The 18707-nt window shown below is 41.7% G+C and overlaps 2 protein-coding genes across 2 annotated transcripts; both read right to left on the bottom strand.

Moving 5' to 3' along the window:
• Positions 1-10748: 10748 nt before the first annotated feature.
• Positions 10749-13215, bottom strand: LOC146552994 (uncharacterized). The gene is made up of 2 exons (XM_085255565.1): positions 12958-13215; positions 10749-12255 (listed from the first exon to the last, which is right to left on the bottom strand). The coding sequence occupies exons 1-2, from the start codon at positions 13205-13207 to the stop codon at positions 11327-11329; spliced, it is 1179 nt and encodes a 392-aa protein (XP_085111691.1). The 5' UTR covers positions 13208-13215; the 3' UTR covers positions 10749-11326.
• A 2110-nt stretch (positions 13216-15325) lies between these two features.
• LOC146552993 (tripartite motif-containing protein 16-like) lies at positions 15326-18441 on the bottom strand. Its single transcript, XM_085255427.1, has one exon. It carries the CDS (start codon positions 17680-17682, stop codon positions 16003-16005), a length of 1680 nt encoding a protein of 559 aa, XP_085111553.1. The 5' UTR covers positions 17683-18441; the 3' UTR covers positions 15326-16002.
• Between the last annotated feature and the right edge of the window lie 266 nt (positions 18442-18707).

Here is an 18707-nt window from a genome sequence, read left to right as displayed (position 1 = left end):
CAAAATAGCGGAACGACCATCTTGCATCCATCAGAGCCAGTAAGTGAAGCCATCTAAACACAGCTGACGGCAGGCTTGCCCACTTGTTGTGATCTCGCCCGGTGGAGGGGTCAGCTTTCCTGGCCGGGGGGTCTATTCGCAACAGGAGGGTGTGTCCCGTCGTCATGAGGTGGTGGCTCTTAATAACTGCAGCGGCCCTGACCATGGCCGGGCTCCTCATCTTTGCTTCCGTGAGGGACAATAAGTCACGCTATATGAAGAAAAGGCAGACACTGTATGACAAAGGAAAGTACACCAAGTTTCCCCATGGCTATGCCACTAATTTCTGGTGGCAGTTTATGAACACTACAGCTTACTTGAATAATAAAACTGACTGCTATGCAAATACATATACACTTTCTGCCCACCGAGGAACGAGAGGAAGTGTATGGACTGTTCACTCAACGAAACCTGTGCCAGTAACGCGACACTGATGAGCCTCAACTGTCGCTCCAACTACAGCTACCGAATGATACTACAAACAAAGACTCATTACCAGACAGGATGTGCACGGACGGCACCAAGCAGTAAAGGAACCAGAGTTTCGCATCTGAGGAGGAGTGAAATTCTTACAGAGCTTGATCCCCGGCATTGGAGTTGCCGAGGTGCGGGATCACGTGGAAATCAACCGATATGCTCTGCTACGACACATCAACTTGACTAAGACCCTGGGAACGGCCTTAGCAGGAGAACAGCAGGCCATCAGAACGATGGTGCTGCAGAACAGACTGACACTAGACCTGCTAACAGCATCACAAGGAGGAGTTTGCAAGCTGATCGGGGAAACATGTTGCACTTTTATCCCTGATGGATACGAAACTGGAGGAGACATTTATGAAGCTTTGCAGAATTTGACCGCTCTGCAAAAATATGTCACTGACCACACACCTGGAGCAGCTACAGCACAAGGCTGGCTGGACTGGCTGTTCGGCGGTTCATGGCTGGCTGCTGTAGCAAAGCCGTTTGTCCTTCTAGGTCTCATCATGATAGCACTGCTCGTATTAGTGTTGTGTGTGTTGCCATGTCTAAGAGTAATGATTTCAAAGATGATAACAACTACAATGACTGCTTATGTTGCCGTGCCTCAAGAAGAACAGCATCCCGTTGCAATTCTGTTAGAGGAGAACTTGTAATAACTGCTAATGAATGACGTGGTGATTAAAAATGACTTCTGCCTTTTTCAAGTGATCATGCACTGATTAACACATTAGTAGTTTATGCAGGTACAATATAAGGTTTTCATCATTTTATTTTTTGAAGTTTTCATTTTAAATATAAGGTTTTTATCCTTTATTTTTTGTAGTTTAGTTTTATTATTTTTTCTTGTTTATTCCACTTGTTATTTCATTTACTATGATTTTCTTTTTTCTTTTTATTATTTTATTTTGTTTTATTCTTTAGACCAAATGACTTCCATTTCTGCTATGCTGACATTTTGAAAATTAAAAAATTGCTTAAGATACTTAATAAATAACCTTCACAGACAATTGTTGTATACATTTAAAATAAGTTAAAACAGGAGGGAATGTTACAGGAAAAATGATTCTGTTTCTTTACCTTCTTTTAAATGTGCAAGCATGCCCTTTTGTCTATGGTTAGATTAATTTAGAATTATCTTTTTAGACTTTCTCAGCAAAGACATACTGTTTTGGGACATATTGTTTTAGATTGTTTTATCTCTCCCAGCTCTCTGCTGACGAGACTAGCGCCACATATGGAGTTGTTTATTTTATTTGTTTTGTATTTTCTTATCCTGTTCTCACTGTCTTTCCTATAAAAAGTGCCCAGCCTCTGTACACGTTGTGAGTTGTTCTGAACAGCTTACCCGTGTGCACGTTAAAGCATAAAAAGTGATCTTGTCTCATTGTGTCTTTATTTCTCCTGGGTCTTTTACAGAGTTTTCCCCCGACACTTCTGAAAGGTGATTAAGGTCCACCTGCTGGAGCACCCCTGAAGGAAGATACTGCTCCTCTACCTCTTCCTCCTCATGAATCTCCCTTATCAAAAGAACTTCTGCTCTCTTTGGCCTCTCCACCCACTCCTTCAGGAGATTTACATGCAAAACTCTACTGGAGCGAGAGTGACCCGGAGTTGCCAGCCGATAGGTGGTTTCTGCTGAATCTGAAAAGGTCCCTGCCATTTAGCTAACAGCTTACGGTCATCACTCGGAAGGAGTACAAGTACCTTTTGTCCAGGTTCAAATGACCTCTCCCGAGCTGACCGATCATACCAGACCTTCTGATGTTGCTGGGCAGCTCCCATATGAGCTTGGGCTAGCTCAGTCATCTTCTCAAGTCGCTCCCTCATCTGTATTACCTATGAGATGACATTAGTAGCCCCTGCCCCACTTCGGTCACCCTCCCACATTTCTTTCAGCAAAGAGAGGGGCCCCCTTACTTCGTGACCATATAACAGTTCAAAAGGTGAGAAGCCAGTAGAAGCTTGGGGTACTTCTCTATACGCAAAGAGCAGATAAGGCAGCCACTGATCCCAGTCAGTACCAGTGTCATTCACAAACTTGCGCAACATCTGCTTCAGGGTCTGGTTAAAGCGCTCCGTCAGGCCATCCGTTTGAGGATGGTATGGAGTAGTCCTTAGCCCTTTGATGCCAAGAAGCTGGTGGACCTGCTTTAATAAAGTTGACATAAAATTAGTCCCACGGTCTGTCAGGATCTCACGAGGGAATCCCACCCTTGAGAAAAATTGCACCAGACAAAAAGCCACAGACTTGGCCTTTACAGATTTCAGAGGAAAAACTTCAGGGTACTTTGTGGCATAATCAGTTATTACCAGCATGTAACGGTTCCCTGCCCTGCTTTTCTCAACAGGTCCGACAACATCCATCCCCAACCGTTCAAATGGGGTGCTAATAACTGGCAAAGGCTGAAGTGGAGCCCTGGAGGGGGTTTTGATGGAAGTCTTTTGGCACTGAGGGCAGCTTTTACAAAATTGGGCCACGTCAGCACGCAGGCCCGGCCAGTGGAAATACTTCCTAATGCGAGCCATGGTTTTATGCTTCCCTAAATGTCCTGCCCACGGCACAGAGTGCCCCAAATTCAGTGCCACCTCCCTGACTCCACTAGGAACCATCAGCTGTACCTGTGATCTTTGCCGGCGATAAAGAATGCCATCTTTCAGAAAAAATTCCTCACTGCTGTTAATATCTGGTTCCATCTCATGTCCTTGTTTTTTGGCTTTCTGAAAAAAGGGTGCTAATACTGGATCATTGTGTTGCATCTCAGTGATATTAGCTGGGACTTTAAAGTCCAAAGGCATCTCAGGTTCACAGACGGGAGATGCTTTCACAATAGTATGATGAAACTTCTCTCGCCTCCTCTCCCTGCGGGACTTGCGCAATTTCCCGGGTGCCGTCTCTAATTCTGCCTCATAAAATGGCAGAGCACTAAGGGTCTGAGTGGCATCTGCTGGCTTCCTAGCTTGAGCCCTAGTTACTGCAACATTGCATGTGTGGCTATAATCCAAAAGGTCAAACAGCACAGGTAGATCTCGGCCTAATATAACAGGGAATGGCAAATTATCCGCAACCCCAATATTCAGGAGATAAACCTGTCCTTGCACCTTGATGTATAGATCCGCTGTTGGATAAGGCTTTTCATCTCCATGAACACAACAAACAGGAATCGTTTCAGTCATATTAATACTATTTAAGGGGACAAACTGTCTGTGTACAAGAGTCTGTGTACTACCTGTATCAATTAGTGCCTTTAATGTATCACCATTAATCTCAACTGATGTCATCTTTAACCCTCTGTCTAATTTTATCTCAGAGTTATCATGGCTTCGGGGCACAAAGCACATTTGGGTTAATTTAGCTGAGTTTTCAGGGCACATGGGCTTTGTATGACCTTCCATACCACAAAGATAGCATACCAAGGTTTTGGCCGGGGACTTCAAAGACCCATCGGGTGAATGGCTATATGAAGCCCTACTCACATTGGCAGCTCGTCTCTGCGGGAGTGATTTCCGGCTGTCCTTCGTTTTCCAAGTCATAAAGCTCCAAGGCTGTCCCTTTTTCCGTGCCGCCACAAAAACGTCAGCCAGCTTTGCAGCCTCTGCAGCAGAGGGTGAATTATGCTCTTTTATCCACACCTGCAACTCAGGAGATAGCATTCGTAAATATTGCTCAAGAATGATGATTTCCCCAATGTCCTGAACGGTTTTATCTTCAGGGTGGACCCATTTTACATAAAGCTCCTTCAGCCGTGCATACAACTCTTTAGGGCTTTCTGCAGGGTTTACATCAAGAGATCGAAATCTCTGCCTATAGGTCTCAGGATTGATATCATGTTTATAAAGAATAGCTGCCTTAACCTTATCATAATCCAAAGAATCATCAACATCCATATGTACATATGCACCTCTTGCTTTGCCCGTAAGCAGCGGTACAAGGTGAAAAACCCAATCATGTCTCCGCCACCGACAGGCCAGTGCAATGCGTTCGAAGGTAATCAAAAAATGTTCAATATCATCCTCGTTGGTAAGTTTTTGCAACTTAGGCTCCAGAAAATGGGACTGACCTGATAAACCAGTAGCTGATATACTAGGACCAGCTTGAGGAACAATGTCGTCATCTAGAGATTCTGGATCAGGTGATTCAGCTGCCTGACCTTCAGGCACTGGAGAAGTGCGGGCTTGTACTTCTACCTGTAACAACTGAAACTGGTGTTGAAGTGCTTTAAAATGTTCTTCTTGCTTTGCACTTTCCTCCTTCTGTTTAACCTCTCTGGCCTCCTGCTGCCCCATATGTGAACGGAGAAGAGAGATCAGATCCGATATCGTTGGTTCCCTACCTCGGCCCTCAGTGCTGTCTACCCCTCCAGAAGTTCCATTCTCCTCCTGTTCTCCATCGACTTGTCCTTCTGAGCCCATTTGCTGGCTTGGTACATCTCCTCGGACTGCTCTCGCACTCCGTGCTCCTCTGCGTGGTTTGATAAGGAGTGGGGGGGAAAGAGAAAAAAAAACAAAAAAAACCTGTGCCTTTTTTGTGTGTGTATTTTTTCTTTTACACTGGCTGAATCCCACTGCTGCCACCAATTGTCATGATCCAAGCCGCCAGGAACACACAGGCACAAATGTAATCTTCAAAAAAAAAGGGTTTTATTATACCCCAAAAAGGACAAAATGATTACAAAAATTCAAAATAACAAAAAATAAAGTTTGTAAGAACCAAGTGGGCCCATAAAAGAGGTTACCTTAACAGACTGCTACTCAAAAATCACTTAACAAAAACATAACTCAAACTGACCTGCCCAAATGAGAAACAGCTCCAGTTATATAGCAAATGAATAAACCATTATATAAACCAAAGGTGAAAACTAAAGGGATAACAGATAACCATTATTCAAGAAGAACCCCATTCCCCCTGCATGATCACAATAGATGGTCCAGTCCACTTTATTGGCTTCTGCATTTAAACCAGCTCCACCCTCAGCCTCCTCTTTCAGCCAAACCAGGAAGGACTGGAGCGGAGGTCAGGTAACTGAGAAAGAGCAGAAATATAATCAATATAACATACCTATATAAAATAACAAACAATGCAAAGCAAAGTCTATGCTAGTGATGGGCAGATGAAGCTTCGTGAAGCACTGAAGCTTTTCATCCAATTGGTTCACCCCAGCGCATATGGCGTTATTTTTGTGCCACTATTCTGAGCGCACGTAAAAAAAATTTGCAGGTGCAAGTGTTGCATTTTGAGGAGAAATTTATTTTGAGCGAAGAAAAGCTGAATTTGAGTGAACAAAATTCATTGCTGCATGCAAAAAATGTATATCCGTGTTTGCTATTATCCATATACACACGCACAATAGCAGCCCCTCTCGCTCAGTTTTTGCACTTGCGCTCGCTCGCAATGTGTCGCTCGCGCTCTCAACATTTCAGCCCGTGCGCGCTCAACTCGTTCTGTACACCGTTATATTTGTGCCACAAAACCAGCCAATCACAGACTTGGATGCAAAAAAAATCTGATTGGCTGTTTTCGTCTCCAACCTGCTCGAAATGACGAAATGCAATATCCCAGAATCCATTTCGTCCAAAACTCAAACGAGGCAGTGGCGGAGGAACACAGAGTGGCGGAGTTTGAAATATTACTCTTTGTGGGTCACAAAATAAACTTTTAAGATATTTTCATGCGAGAATGGTGCTGTGTAAACTTCTAATATCTGCTCGATTTATCAAGACATCACATATTTGCATAAGTGCTCTAACGTTTTTGGAGATGCCTGTTACCCACCAGCTGACCGAATACCTGGACTGGCCATTGGGCATTTACCCGGCATTTTCCCGGTGGGCCAATGGTGATTTTTCATTTTTATGTTAGTTTGTTTGTTTTTGTAATGGTATAAACAATGAAAGGTGGTGGATTAGCCAACTGGTAATAATCAACTCTGGGCTGGACCAATTACAATACATCCGTATTGAGGGGAAAAGACTTCAGCGAGAATAAAAAAGACACAAAGCTGGAGTTATTCTGTGTCTTAGCTGCCTCTTCTCTCCTCATTCTCCCTCCCTCTCCTGTTGCTACTTCAATCATGAAACTGATCAATGATCAGCTGATCGTCTCTCTTGTTTGTTTATCTCCCACTTTGCGCCAGAAACAGGAAACCAGCGGATGTTGCGCTAAACAACAACAGCAGCACGTTCAAAATTGATCAGCTGTTGTTAGAATTTATTTAAAATTAATTTCTAGTATCAGCTGATGTTTGCTGGAGCCACAGCTGGAAAGCTGGAAACATGAAGGTGATACAAATCATACATATATACCAACAAAACAGTGTACATCACTGTCACAACAGCGTTTGTTTTCGTTCAAAGGCTTTATGGTTTTTCCAATAATACCTGGTGGTGTAGTCGGTGATTTTTTTGTCAGTTCAGCCTTATATATTATGTTTAACCCGAGTTCCCACCCGGTCAGCTGGTGGGTAACAGGCATCTCCGAAAACGTTGGAGCACTTATGCAAATATGTGATGTCTTGATAAATCGAGCAGATATTTGAAGTTCACACAGCTACATTCTAACATGAAAATATCTTAAAAGTTTATTTTGTGTCCCAGAAAGAGTAATATTTCAAACTCCGCCACTCTGTGTTCCTCCGCCACTGCCTCGTTTGAGCTTTGGACGAAATGGATTCTGGGATATTGCATTTCGTCCTTTCGAGCTGATTGGAGACAAAAACAGCCAATCAGATTTTTTTGCATCCAAGTCTGTGATTGGCTGGTTTTGTGGCACAAATATAACGGTGTACAGAAAGAGTTGAGCGTGCACGGGCAGAAATGTTGAGAGCGTGAGCGACACATTGCGAGCGCAAGTGCAAAAACTGAGCGAGAGGGGCTGCTATTGTGCGTGTGTATATGGATAATAGCAAACACGGATATACATTTTTTGCATGCAGCAATGAATTTTGTTCACTCAAATTCAGCTTTTCTTCGCTCAAAATAAATTTCTCCTCAAAATGCAACACTTGCACCTGCAAACCTTTTTTACGTGCGCTCAGAATAGTGGCACAAAAATAACGCCATAAGCGCAAAGCTTCTTGAAGCTTCATTTGCTCTAGTAGGACACCTACTGGACGTAAAAATAATAGCTGGCATGAATTTGAAGAGTGTGGCCTTTTGCACACAGCCTGTAAATGTCAACAACAAAAGGAGTGTGTAAAACATGTATATTGTAGTGATGGCAGTATACTGTGTATATTTATACTGGCAGTATGGAAAATGATCATTTACTGTGAGGTGAGGTGTGGTTGGGGTGTGGACAGTGGTTGTGCGGTTGTAACGTTGAGGTATGGACAGCTACACAGTCCTGCCTGTTCACATTTTATTCTGTAAAAACTAAATTTTCACTGCTTTTATGACCTTTTTAGTGGGGAGAACATAGCTAGGATTTAATGATTTAACAAATCTTTTGAATCCTTTGTCCTCCACAATGCTAACTGGCTGGGAGTCCTCAATCACCATGCTGACCAGGTCTTCATCTATTTGAGATTGTTCTCCTGAGGAAAGACAATAAAGACAAAGCACAAATATAAATATCACACACGTAACTTATTACAATTGTATAATATTGTTATATCATTTAGTAACATTACTGCATGCTATATTATCATGGCATTTGATGGCTCACCTGGTCTTGCTCCACAATCGGTGTTCCCCTTATTCTCATGCAAAGCTCTGTAGTGCCTAAGCATGGATGAGGTGTTGTTGTTATATCCCAGCTCCCTGGCACATAGCAAACACTTCACCTTGTACAAAAGTCAAGACAGCTTAACATAAATTGTATTGCAGCATCAGTATTATGAAAATACATCTTCTGTAGAAATTTACATAGCTTGTTGGGAGGAATAAAATCACAATGTTCCCACACAGGGGAGGACATCCTCCTCTTCTTAGCTGGCTCCATTCTCTCCTGACTTTCTCTCCTCACTCTCATAAACCTCCAAACTGTCTCCAAACTCTCACTAACCGCAACTCTCCATCAAACACCCACATTTTGAATGAAGTCTGAGGGCTTTATATCGCTGTCATATCTCGCGGCAAAGTTCGAACCACTTCATGAACCAGTCACGTGGTACAGCCGGGCAGCGAGGCTTCGGACGTCATCATTTTCAGCTCCTCCCATAAATGAAGCAAGCCTCGATACGCGCATCGCGGAAACGCCCCCTCCATTACCCGACACACGCTCCGAAGCCTCGATACAGAACGTCCCATCACTACAGGTAACCTCAAAACGTCAAATTAGTTAACTTATGATCACAGAAACTTTAAAGCATAACGTAAACATAAGACAAAAGACCAAATGAATATTACTAAGTGTCTCAGTTGTGTGGTTGCATGCACCCATCACAGTGACCATCACAGTTTTACACACCTGTTCTGTATGACTTTGTCTCAGGTTTGCGGTGATATCCAGCACTCTGAGCTGATGGCAGATCTGGTCAGTCCACAGTAGCTTCAACCACTAAATTATCTCTAACACATCACCAAACCAAAGTCTTCCTGCTAAGAGTACATCAAAGGTGAAAAGCGAGCCTAGAATGTCATCATTTCTGCTCTCCTCTTTCTTCTTCTTCTTCTACTTCTGGACCGCACACATCTGTCGCTGCCCTACTCAGGTCGATCTAATGAAAATCAGCCAGAAATAATAATCAGAAATCCAAATGTAGAATTTATAGTTCCCCATTGATGCAATTTGGTTATTAAATTTAAGAAGCAGTCTGTAATGCTCACCCCAGCATAGTTGAAGCAGATCATCAAAGCATGCTGAACACTTTCTACCATTCCACATGTGCATTTTCTATCCAGGTACTCAACAGCACCAAACCATAATTGTGAATCCATGGCTTTGATCTGGTGAAAATCACCCTACCCCTACTGTTCATCTTTACACACAACAGATGGTGTTTCTGTATCTTATGACTGAATGAAAAGTAATGACAACCGTTATTTTCAATCTTCCATTGCTTCTACCTGTTGTTTCTCTGTATTATTGTCGGATCTTTACCTTCGAATAAAGTGCCTTCAATATAAACTGCCTCGAGGTAACTTGTTGTAATTTGGTGTTTTATTAAGAAAATTGAACTATTGTGGCAGAAAAGTTGGATGCAAACCAAGACTAAAAGTCCTCAGGCAGGAGTCATAGCTGGGCTTTAGCATCTGGGTCACCCACTTTACCCAGGGAGCTAAACCAGCATCTCCAACAGGTGATTTGTTTGTCTGGCAGTTTCAGGCTGGGAAAGCTTGTTAAACTTTAACAAAACATTATTTGGCACCAACGTGAATGATTTGGGTCATGTTTATCACGTCTGAGTCAGGGAGCAAAGGTCACCTCCTTTATGCAGGATTTCACCTTATGCCAACAGGGGAAAAAATCACGAGTTCTTAAACAAGCTGTAGGTCATGTTACTACACACATTTCAATATGTAAGCATTTCATCATGTTTTAGAGTCTCAGAGTTATTTCAGCCTCATCTTCACATATTTTCACAAATATTCACATTATCTCCGAGATCCAGTTGTGAAATTTTTTCCCTCAGTGTAACCGATTGCAACACAACAAATGACTGACCAGTGATTAGTGTTTTACAGTGATTACGACAGACAGCCTGTTTCTGCCACTGCTGCCAAGCATTTGCTCTTTTCAGCTTGTTCAATTGTGGAGGTTTTTACATTCTTTACCTTACAATATAAAGCACCTTGAGGCAACTGTTGTTTTTTGGCACTATATATAAATATAAATGAATTGAACTGGTAGCAACTTTATGAATGAGAAAATGAAAACAAGTGTCAGTCAGCTGGTTCATGTCCAGCAGGTGGGGAGGAATCAGTGAGTCTGTTACTCCAGTTACTTACTCAGAGGTAAAGTTAAAGAAAACGAGTTTCCTTCATCGCACTAAACCTGCCCACTAAACATGACCCTGAATGAACCCATATGTAAAGGACTGTAGGTTTTAAGCAGGCTCAGGTAATGGCAACACAATAGATGAGGAAAGTGGGGGAACTCTGACGACATCTAGTGGACATCTTGAAGATGACGGGTCTGAACAGAGAGCAATGCAGGTCTGTGGAGAAGATTGCAGCACACTGTGAAATATGAACTATGAATAATATCTACATCTGTAATGATGTAATCAAAATAGGCTCCATGTAGTTCAAGTTCTGTTACTGTACTTATGAAGCAAACTGCACACACAGAGTTGGCAAACATTGAGTTTACTTGCATTTAGGCAAAATGATATAAACACTTATCATGAGCCAATATAGCACATTTAACTGCTTTTATTTAGCAGGGATTACACAATACACAAAATTAGTCACAAACATTTTTAATCAAATCTTGCAACATGTTGCTAAGAAGAACCAGGACAACCAGGTCAAAGCCATACTGAAGTATAACCTTCATTAACATAAATCACAAAGAAAACATATTTAAATAAAAATTGTATACTTGTCTTGAACTTTTTTAAATCTTTAGTCCTGTGTATCAAAACGTATTTATTGGCTGATAAAAAGGAATCACATCATGGTTGTTACAAGGAACAAGTGATGAAAAACTCATTTTCATGTTTGTTTTCTTCTATACTGAAGAAGAAATACAAGTTTCTGTGGTAAATATTAAAAGAGCATCCATGTTCAATAAATATTTGTGTCACCTTTAAAGACCAATAAAAAAAATATCAAACTTAGAGAAACATAAAGTCAGGGCTGGAACAAACAACATAGAGTGCCCTTCACTGCTGTGGACAGGAAATGTACCGTGACTTGGAGCATGAGGTCATTTTCTACCTCGGGTGCTGCAGTGATTTGGTTTGTCACTCAGGTGGATCCTTAGATGAAAATTCAGTCCTGATTTCCAACTGAATCTTTCCCCACAGGAGCTACAAATATATGGTTTCTCACCTGTGTGGATCCTTCTGTGACTTTTCATAGTCGACAAGTCTCTAAACTCTTTCCTACAGACGTTGCAAGAATACGCTTTCTCACCGGTGTGGATTCTCAAATGAGTTTCTAGTCCTGATTTCTTACCAAATCTTTTCCCACATGTGCTACAGAAATACGGCTTCTCGCCTGTGTGGATTCTCACGTGACTTTCAAATCCGGATTTCTTATTAAATCTTTTCCCACAGGTGATGCAAAAATATGGCTTCTCGCCTGTGTGGATCCTTACGTGAGTTTCCAATCCTGATTTCCAAATGAATCTTTTCCCACAGGTGCTACAAGAATGTGGCTTCTCACTTGTGTGAACTCTCATGTGTCTCGTCAGGTTGGATTTACACTGAAAAGTTTTTCCACAAGTGTCACAGCTTACAGATTTTTTACTTGTATCAGTTTCACTCCGAGACTTATCTGTTCGGTTTTTGTGACGTCTCCTTTTCTTCAGCTCCGCATTTCTAGTTGATCCCGAGTCCACATGCTGGTTTTCTTCCTGTTCCTCAAGCTCTGGTTCAGGAAAGTTAAGAGCAAGGAGCTGGTCATCGTTTGGTTCTGATTCACTGAGGTCACTTTCCTCAAAACTAGAAGTCACCATAAAACTATTGATCTCCTGCTTCAGTACAATCTCCTCCAGCTCCTGACTGGTGCAGAGTTCCTCCTGTTCCTCTTTAATCTGTGGAGGATCTGGGTCCTCCTGGTCCAGACTTGAGTTCCTCTCCTGCTGATTGGCGACAAACTCCTCCTCCTTACAGGCAGTTTGCTGGTGGAGGTCTAAACGAACAATAAAAAAAATGTAATTATAGAAAAACACTTCTGAGAAGATAAAGTTTTAGTTAAAGTCTGTAATGAGGGCATGTTGCTCACATTTGCAGGTGAAATTAAAAGTGTGTAAAAATGAAGTTATTTGTGCACTCTGATGCAAATGAGAACTTGAGTTCTGACATTTTTCAGCAACATTAAGAGTAAAAAAAACCTTTCAAACAAAAAAGAACTCACTTATTACTGACTGACTGATGATCTATTTTGGAGTTGATCTCGAAACTGATCTACATCTTGATATTTTTCAAAATAATCTTCACTATTGGGGGTGGCTGTAGCTCAGGCGGTAGAGCAGATCATCTACTGATCGGTTCGATTCCCGGCTTCACCTAGTCTGCATTTCAAATATCCTTGGGCAAGATACTAACTCCAAGTTGCCTCAAGTTGCTCTTTGATCTGTGGAATGTGTGTCTGAATGTTGGTAGAAAGCACTAAGAAAAATGTGCTTGTGCGAATGGGAGTGAGTGGGTGAATGCACAAGTTTTGTAAAGCGCTTTGAGTGCTCAAGATTGAGTAGAAAAGCGCTATATAAGAACCAGTCCATTTAAAACTCCCTGTCATGTTTTCACGAATACACATTAAATAGATCTGACTGATACAAACTGTAGGTTTAATATTAATGTTAACACTTCAGAAAAGCGATTACAGTTTTACCGCTGGTCTGTAAATCTTTCTCAGGTTTCCAGATGTTATGCAGCTGTCTGAGCCGCTCTTCCCCGCTCCAGACGACGATGCCTTCATCCTCGTGTTTCACTACAAGCTGTTCTCCCTCTTGACTGATGCAGAGTTCCTCCTGTTCCTCTTTGATCTGTGGGGGATCTGTGTCCTCCTGGTCCAGATTGAAGTTCCTCTCCTGCTTCCAGACCTGCTGGCCAGCCAGATCTTCCTCCTCCTTACACTTCATGTTGATGTGGGACTTGAGGAACAAAGTAAAAAGAAAAAGATTAGACAGGTAAAGGTGCAGCCTCAGTCAGCAGGGCTGTACACTGTGAGCATGTTGCTCACATATGTGAGAGAGGTTTGTACAAATGTTTCAGAAGCACCATGTGACTCCCTCTCTTTGTTGGAAAGTCTTATTAATTCACTTTATAACTATTACTTTGAAGATAAATTTCTACCATCACAAAAATATTATGACCTCTTTAAAAACAAACAACGGCAACTACATGACTTAAATTCCATGTTTAGATGAAGGTAATGGTCAATGCCTTTTGACAGGGGAAAAACCTCCACACAGAAGAATCTTACTTGGCTGAATCATAAATTATTCACCATGATTAAAACTGCAGATGAGCAATAATCTGCATTTTATTTTAGCCAAAGAGGAATGTTTCTGTTTGTCTGTGATCTGACTTTTTCTGCTGGGTCCAAATTTCATTTTATCCTGTGTAAGTTTGTTTCTCTTCCTGTTAACTAGCAAAGTCAAAATCACCTTGATTCATTTAACTTTAATTCAATTATAAATGTAATCATTTTATTGAACAATTAATTTCATTTCAATGAAAAACAATTACTTAAAAGAAAGAGATTAAGTTGGAGAGAGACATGTGGCCATCTTTTAGTGAGTTAGACCCTGATTAAGGGCTATTTTTAAAAGTAAAGCCCATCTCTCAAAGTCCCTGCCGGCCTGCCTCCACCTCGGGAAGTCTGTGGGTGCAGACGGAGGTGAGGAGCACCACAGGCGGCAGAGAACTGTCTGTAGCCCCGGAGTGAGGCGTCGTGAACCGAAGCAGACAGCGAACTGTGGCACAGTGCAGAAAACCGAAGCTTTCCCTCCCTGTTTGGTTTTGATATGTCTCATGAAAGTCTATTGTTAAAAGTTTACCTTTAAAAAAAACGGACGCACTTGTTTGATTAGCTGCTCTCTGATTTTAGCCTGTTAGCTTACAGACTGAGCTCAGATCGTTCCTGTGTTAGTTCATTGAGAACATCACAGTTTTACATACCTGCTGCGTGACTTCATCTCGGGTCTCCGGCTGATATACAGCAGTCTGAGCCAGTGGCGGATCTCATCATCCTGGACGACTGTTTTTAATGTTTTTAACCACGGAGATTTCTTCTGCATCATCAGTCTCTCATTGTTAAACTCTCCCAGAAACTGAAGACAGTTGTGCCATTTCCGCGCTTCTTCTTCTTCTATTGAGTAGACGGCAGACTACACATGTCCAAGGGTAATACTGTCCTCCTCAGGCCATTGGCATCAAGTCAAAGCCTTAAAGTCTGGTACTTTGCGCATGGTCATTTTTTACGAACAGCAGAATCACAAGACAAAGCGTGCCAATGTTTATACTTTTCACTGTGACTGCCAAATAGATGAAAAAGTAGATGTTAAAAAACAACTTATAGTTTTGTCATTGGGCTGGTAGAAAGCTATGAGTTTCTGTCCCTTTGTCTGACCTTAGAGACTTATTTTAAAAGGAAACATTACAATCCTTTAAAGCAAGTATTTTCACCTCTGTTCCCCCCTCTGTACTTAGCTTTTTTGTTGTCATGTCAGTAATTGTCCAGTTGATGGCTCCCTTGGATCACAAGCCTGTCTCATGAGTCCAAGTGAATATATTCTTAATAAACAGCTTTGAAGAATTTGTGACCAACTTTGTTTCATTCGGAACATCATCATCATGAGTCAAACTCACTCTTGGATCTACAAAATATTTAACAAAAACAAACATCACTGAATCATAAGGTATTTGCTCCAACTCTTAGTCCAGAAACACATGAGTGAACTAGATCAGCTGCTCCTCCAGTTCAGCTGTGGATTTATATCATTATTTATATTTGTAAAGTGGATATGCAGTTTTTCAGTACTAATATAAGCATTTTATATCATTGCTTTATTGACAGATGTTTGGTGTTCAAGGTCAGGCATCAGTTTGAAAAAAACAAACAAACACACTGAGTTGAACTTGAACTTCCTACTGACAAAAACTAAAATTGGTGCAAAAATAACCAGAAACATATAAGAAGCATCCTGGAGGTGCTGCAGACAAGATAGGACCAATAACATGTCAACAGGAAATCCTTTTTACTAATTTGTTTATTTCTTTTTAGATTTTTACTCTCCATTTTAAGCCATGATGTTTGCTGATACTGTGTTCCTACTGTTTGTTCTCATTAATAGTTCTGTTTTTAACATTCTGTGCTGAAGCTGGAGGAAATGTTTCTACAGTGTCAGATGATACAGCTCCAAACTAAATAAGTGACTAACTAACGATGCTTTAATACACTTTACTATAAATTATGATATAGTGCACTTTCTTAAAATTTCTTATTGCTCTGTAATTAATTGTTTTCTTTATAAATGTACAAATGAGAATAAAATCTGTGTGATAAAGGAAGGTCTGTAGACTTCTCTGTTAAGATCAGTGAAGAGAAACAACAACATACAAATACCTAAGAAAAATATTCAGTAAACATTTAGAAGATAGAGAAGTTTATGTTGTCATGTGGAGAAATTTTTCAAATAAAAATATCCATAAGCATTGATAGTCTCCATGGCTGAACAGACACAGGAAAGAGCTCCACCTATAAAACGTAAAAACATCAAGACAACATGTTGAAGATGTCGAGGTACTGCCCATAATGTTTGACTGACATCTGATTTATGTGCAGCACATAAATACCACAATAATGATGGAGAGAAACTAAAAGGGAACTAAAATACAGATTTAAACTTACAACAATATGAAAGACTTCAGTCTATTTCACTTTAATCAACTCAGCAGTGGTTCCATAACCATAATTATAGTAAAGCCTCAGTCCAGCATAGAGCGGCTGAGTGAATGTGGTCTGGACTCTGTGGAGGAGAGTCATGGTTTCAGAGACGCTGTAGAAGGACAAAATACCTGCTCTGTGATCCAGGTACACTCCTACTCTGGAGGAACGAGGACCTGAGACAGGAGTTTCAATGTTGTTGTACCGAAATATAAAACTGTTGTTGTTACAATCTAATGACCAAGATTTGTCATTACGTCCAAATAAACATTCATTACCCAATCCTTTTCTGCTGATATTCTTGTATGCGACTGCTACATAAACTCCCCCTCTCCACTCCACCTCCCAGTAACAACGTCCAGTCAGACTCTCTCTACTCAGGACCTGCAACCTGTTAGTGAATTTGTCTGGATGATCAGAATAAGACTGTTGTTGATCCACTGCTGTTGCTTTTCTGTTCCCCTCTGATAATAACAGATGTTTGTTTGCTGTGTTTGGATCCAGTGTGATTTCACATGAATATTTTAAGAATTCAGCTCTGGTCTTTGGCTCTGGTTGTGACAGTAAAACATCCACTTCAGTGACTGTCAGTGAGATGTTTGTCCGTTCCTCTCTCAGAATGTCCTGTAGTTTATCTCTGACCTCTGACACAGCTGCTGTCACATCCTCAAAGTAGCTCAGAGGACGGATATTGATGCTGGATGAGTCTGTAGACTCACTGAGTGCTGACAGTGAGGGGTAGTTGTGTAGAAACTGGATGTGATCCTCTGTGTGTGAGAGCTGCTTCAGCTCAGCATCTTTCCTCTTCAGCTCAGTGATCTCCTGCTCCAGCTTCTCCTGAAGCTCTTTGACTCGACTCACTTCAGTTTCCTGCTGGGATCTGATCTGCTGCTTCACATCAGAGCTTCTTTTCTGGATGAGATGGATCAGCTCAGTGAAGATCTTCTCACTGTGCTCCACTGTTTGATCAGCAGACTGATTGATGGCCTCCACCTCCTGTTGAAGCAGCTTCACATCTTTCTCTCTGTCCTGGATTCTCTGCTGGATGTTTTGTCGACTCACCTCCAGCTCTCTCTGCCTCTCAGTCCTTTCTGCTGCAGCTGAGACTGTGTCGTGGCCTTTATGTTCATCCACAGGGCAGAGATAACAGATACTCTGCTGATCAGTACGGCAGAACATCTTCATCACCTCATCATGACGAGAGCAGATGTTCTCCTGGAGCTTCTTGGAGGGCTCCACCAGCTTATGTTTCTTGAATGTAGGTGAATCATAATGAGGCTGAAGGTGTTTCTCACAGTAAGATGCCAGACAGAATAAACAGGACTTGAAGGCTTTCATTTTTCTTCCAGTGCAGAAATCACAGGCCACATCTTCAGGTCCAGCATAGCAGTGATCAGCAGGAGCAGCTTGGAGTCCAGTCTTCTTCAGCTGCTCCACTAAAACTGCTAACATGGTGTTTTTCACCAGGACAGGCCTCGCTGTGAAGGTCTGTCTGCACTGAGGGCAGCTGTAGATTTTCTTCTTTTCCTCTTCATCCCAGAAGCTTTCAATACAGTTCATGCAGTAGCTGTGTCCACAGGGAATAGCCACCGGATTCTTCAGTAGATCCAAACAGATCGAACAAGAGAAGGTTTCTCGGTCCAGCTGAACACTTTTCTGCGCCATTTCACCCAACAGTGTCAGTGACTGTGTGAGTTTCACTTCCTCAGAACTGAAACTGCTCTGATCTAAACAACATAGGTTTCTGTAGCGAATGGGATCTGTCAGCTCTTATACGTCACCACATGTTGGTTGCACCCATCTTCAAACTGCAGATCAGAAGGGGAGGGAACAAGGGAACATGTGGACAGAGAGGAGGTGCTGAGTTAGAGAGCAGGAAGAGGGAGGGTTATCAGACACTAATTCAATCCTGGAACATGTGAGCCTGTGAGTTTTTCATTTAAAAATAGCACTGCTCAGCCTTTAAAGTTGTTAAATAAACGTAACATTTAAAAGACAATCTTTTTATGTAAATTAGTTTAAATTATCATTTTAGTCATTACAGGATATCAAATACTGCAGCTGAACTAAGAAATTGTTGTAGAAAAAAGCAATAAAAGGTCGTTCCCCCTCTGTCCCCTCCTGGTCACCTGTGCCTCAATTTTATGAGATGAGATGGATCAGCTCAGTGAAGATCTTCTCACTGTGCTCACTGTTTTATCAGCAGACTGATTTTATTCCACAACCTAGACATCCACATTACTCACACTCTCATAACACATACATATAGGGCCTTGGGATCGGGCATGTTATACGGTGTCCAGAGGACAGTCTTTGTATTCAACCTCACCTCTGGCGCCGGTGCCCACCTCTCAGTTTTAAATGCATGTAGACATTGAGGGTTCTCAGGAGGGGCCGTGCTGTACAGTACATGTACAGTGTCCATTTGTGTCTGTATCTAGGTTGGATGAGCGCCGAGTATTTGTATATGTGTGTGTAACAGGGCAGCCCTTAGCGGCTGGAAACGCAGTGAGACAGACCAAGGCAAGTGTAGTGGAACAAAGTATTTATTTGCTCTATGGCTCTCCTTACAACAATTAACTTGTCGAGCTTCTTCACAGCACAAAAAAATCCATCCTCTAATGACAACTGGCAGCCTTAAATATGTTCAGCTGTCACAGACTTAACCATTATTCCACTCTCAGGTAAAT

The sequence above is a fragment of the Mchenga conophoros genome, linkage group LG18, assembly GCF_057382185.1.
Source record: "Mchenga conophoros isolate Kocher_MC1m ecotype Shallow Benthic linkage group LG18, M_conophoros_male_GT1.1, whole genome shotgun sequence".
Classification (NCBI taxonomy): Eukaryota; Metazoa; Chordata; class Actinopteri; order Cichliformes; family Cichlidae; genus Mchenga; species Mchenga conophoros.
Note: the sequence above shows the minus strand (reverse complement) of the source record. Positions and strands in the feature narration are given on the sequence as shown.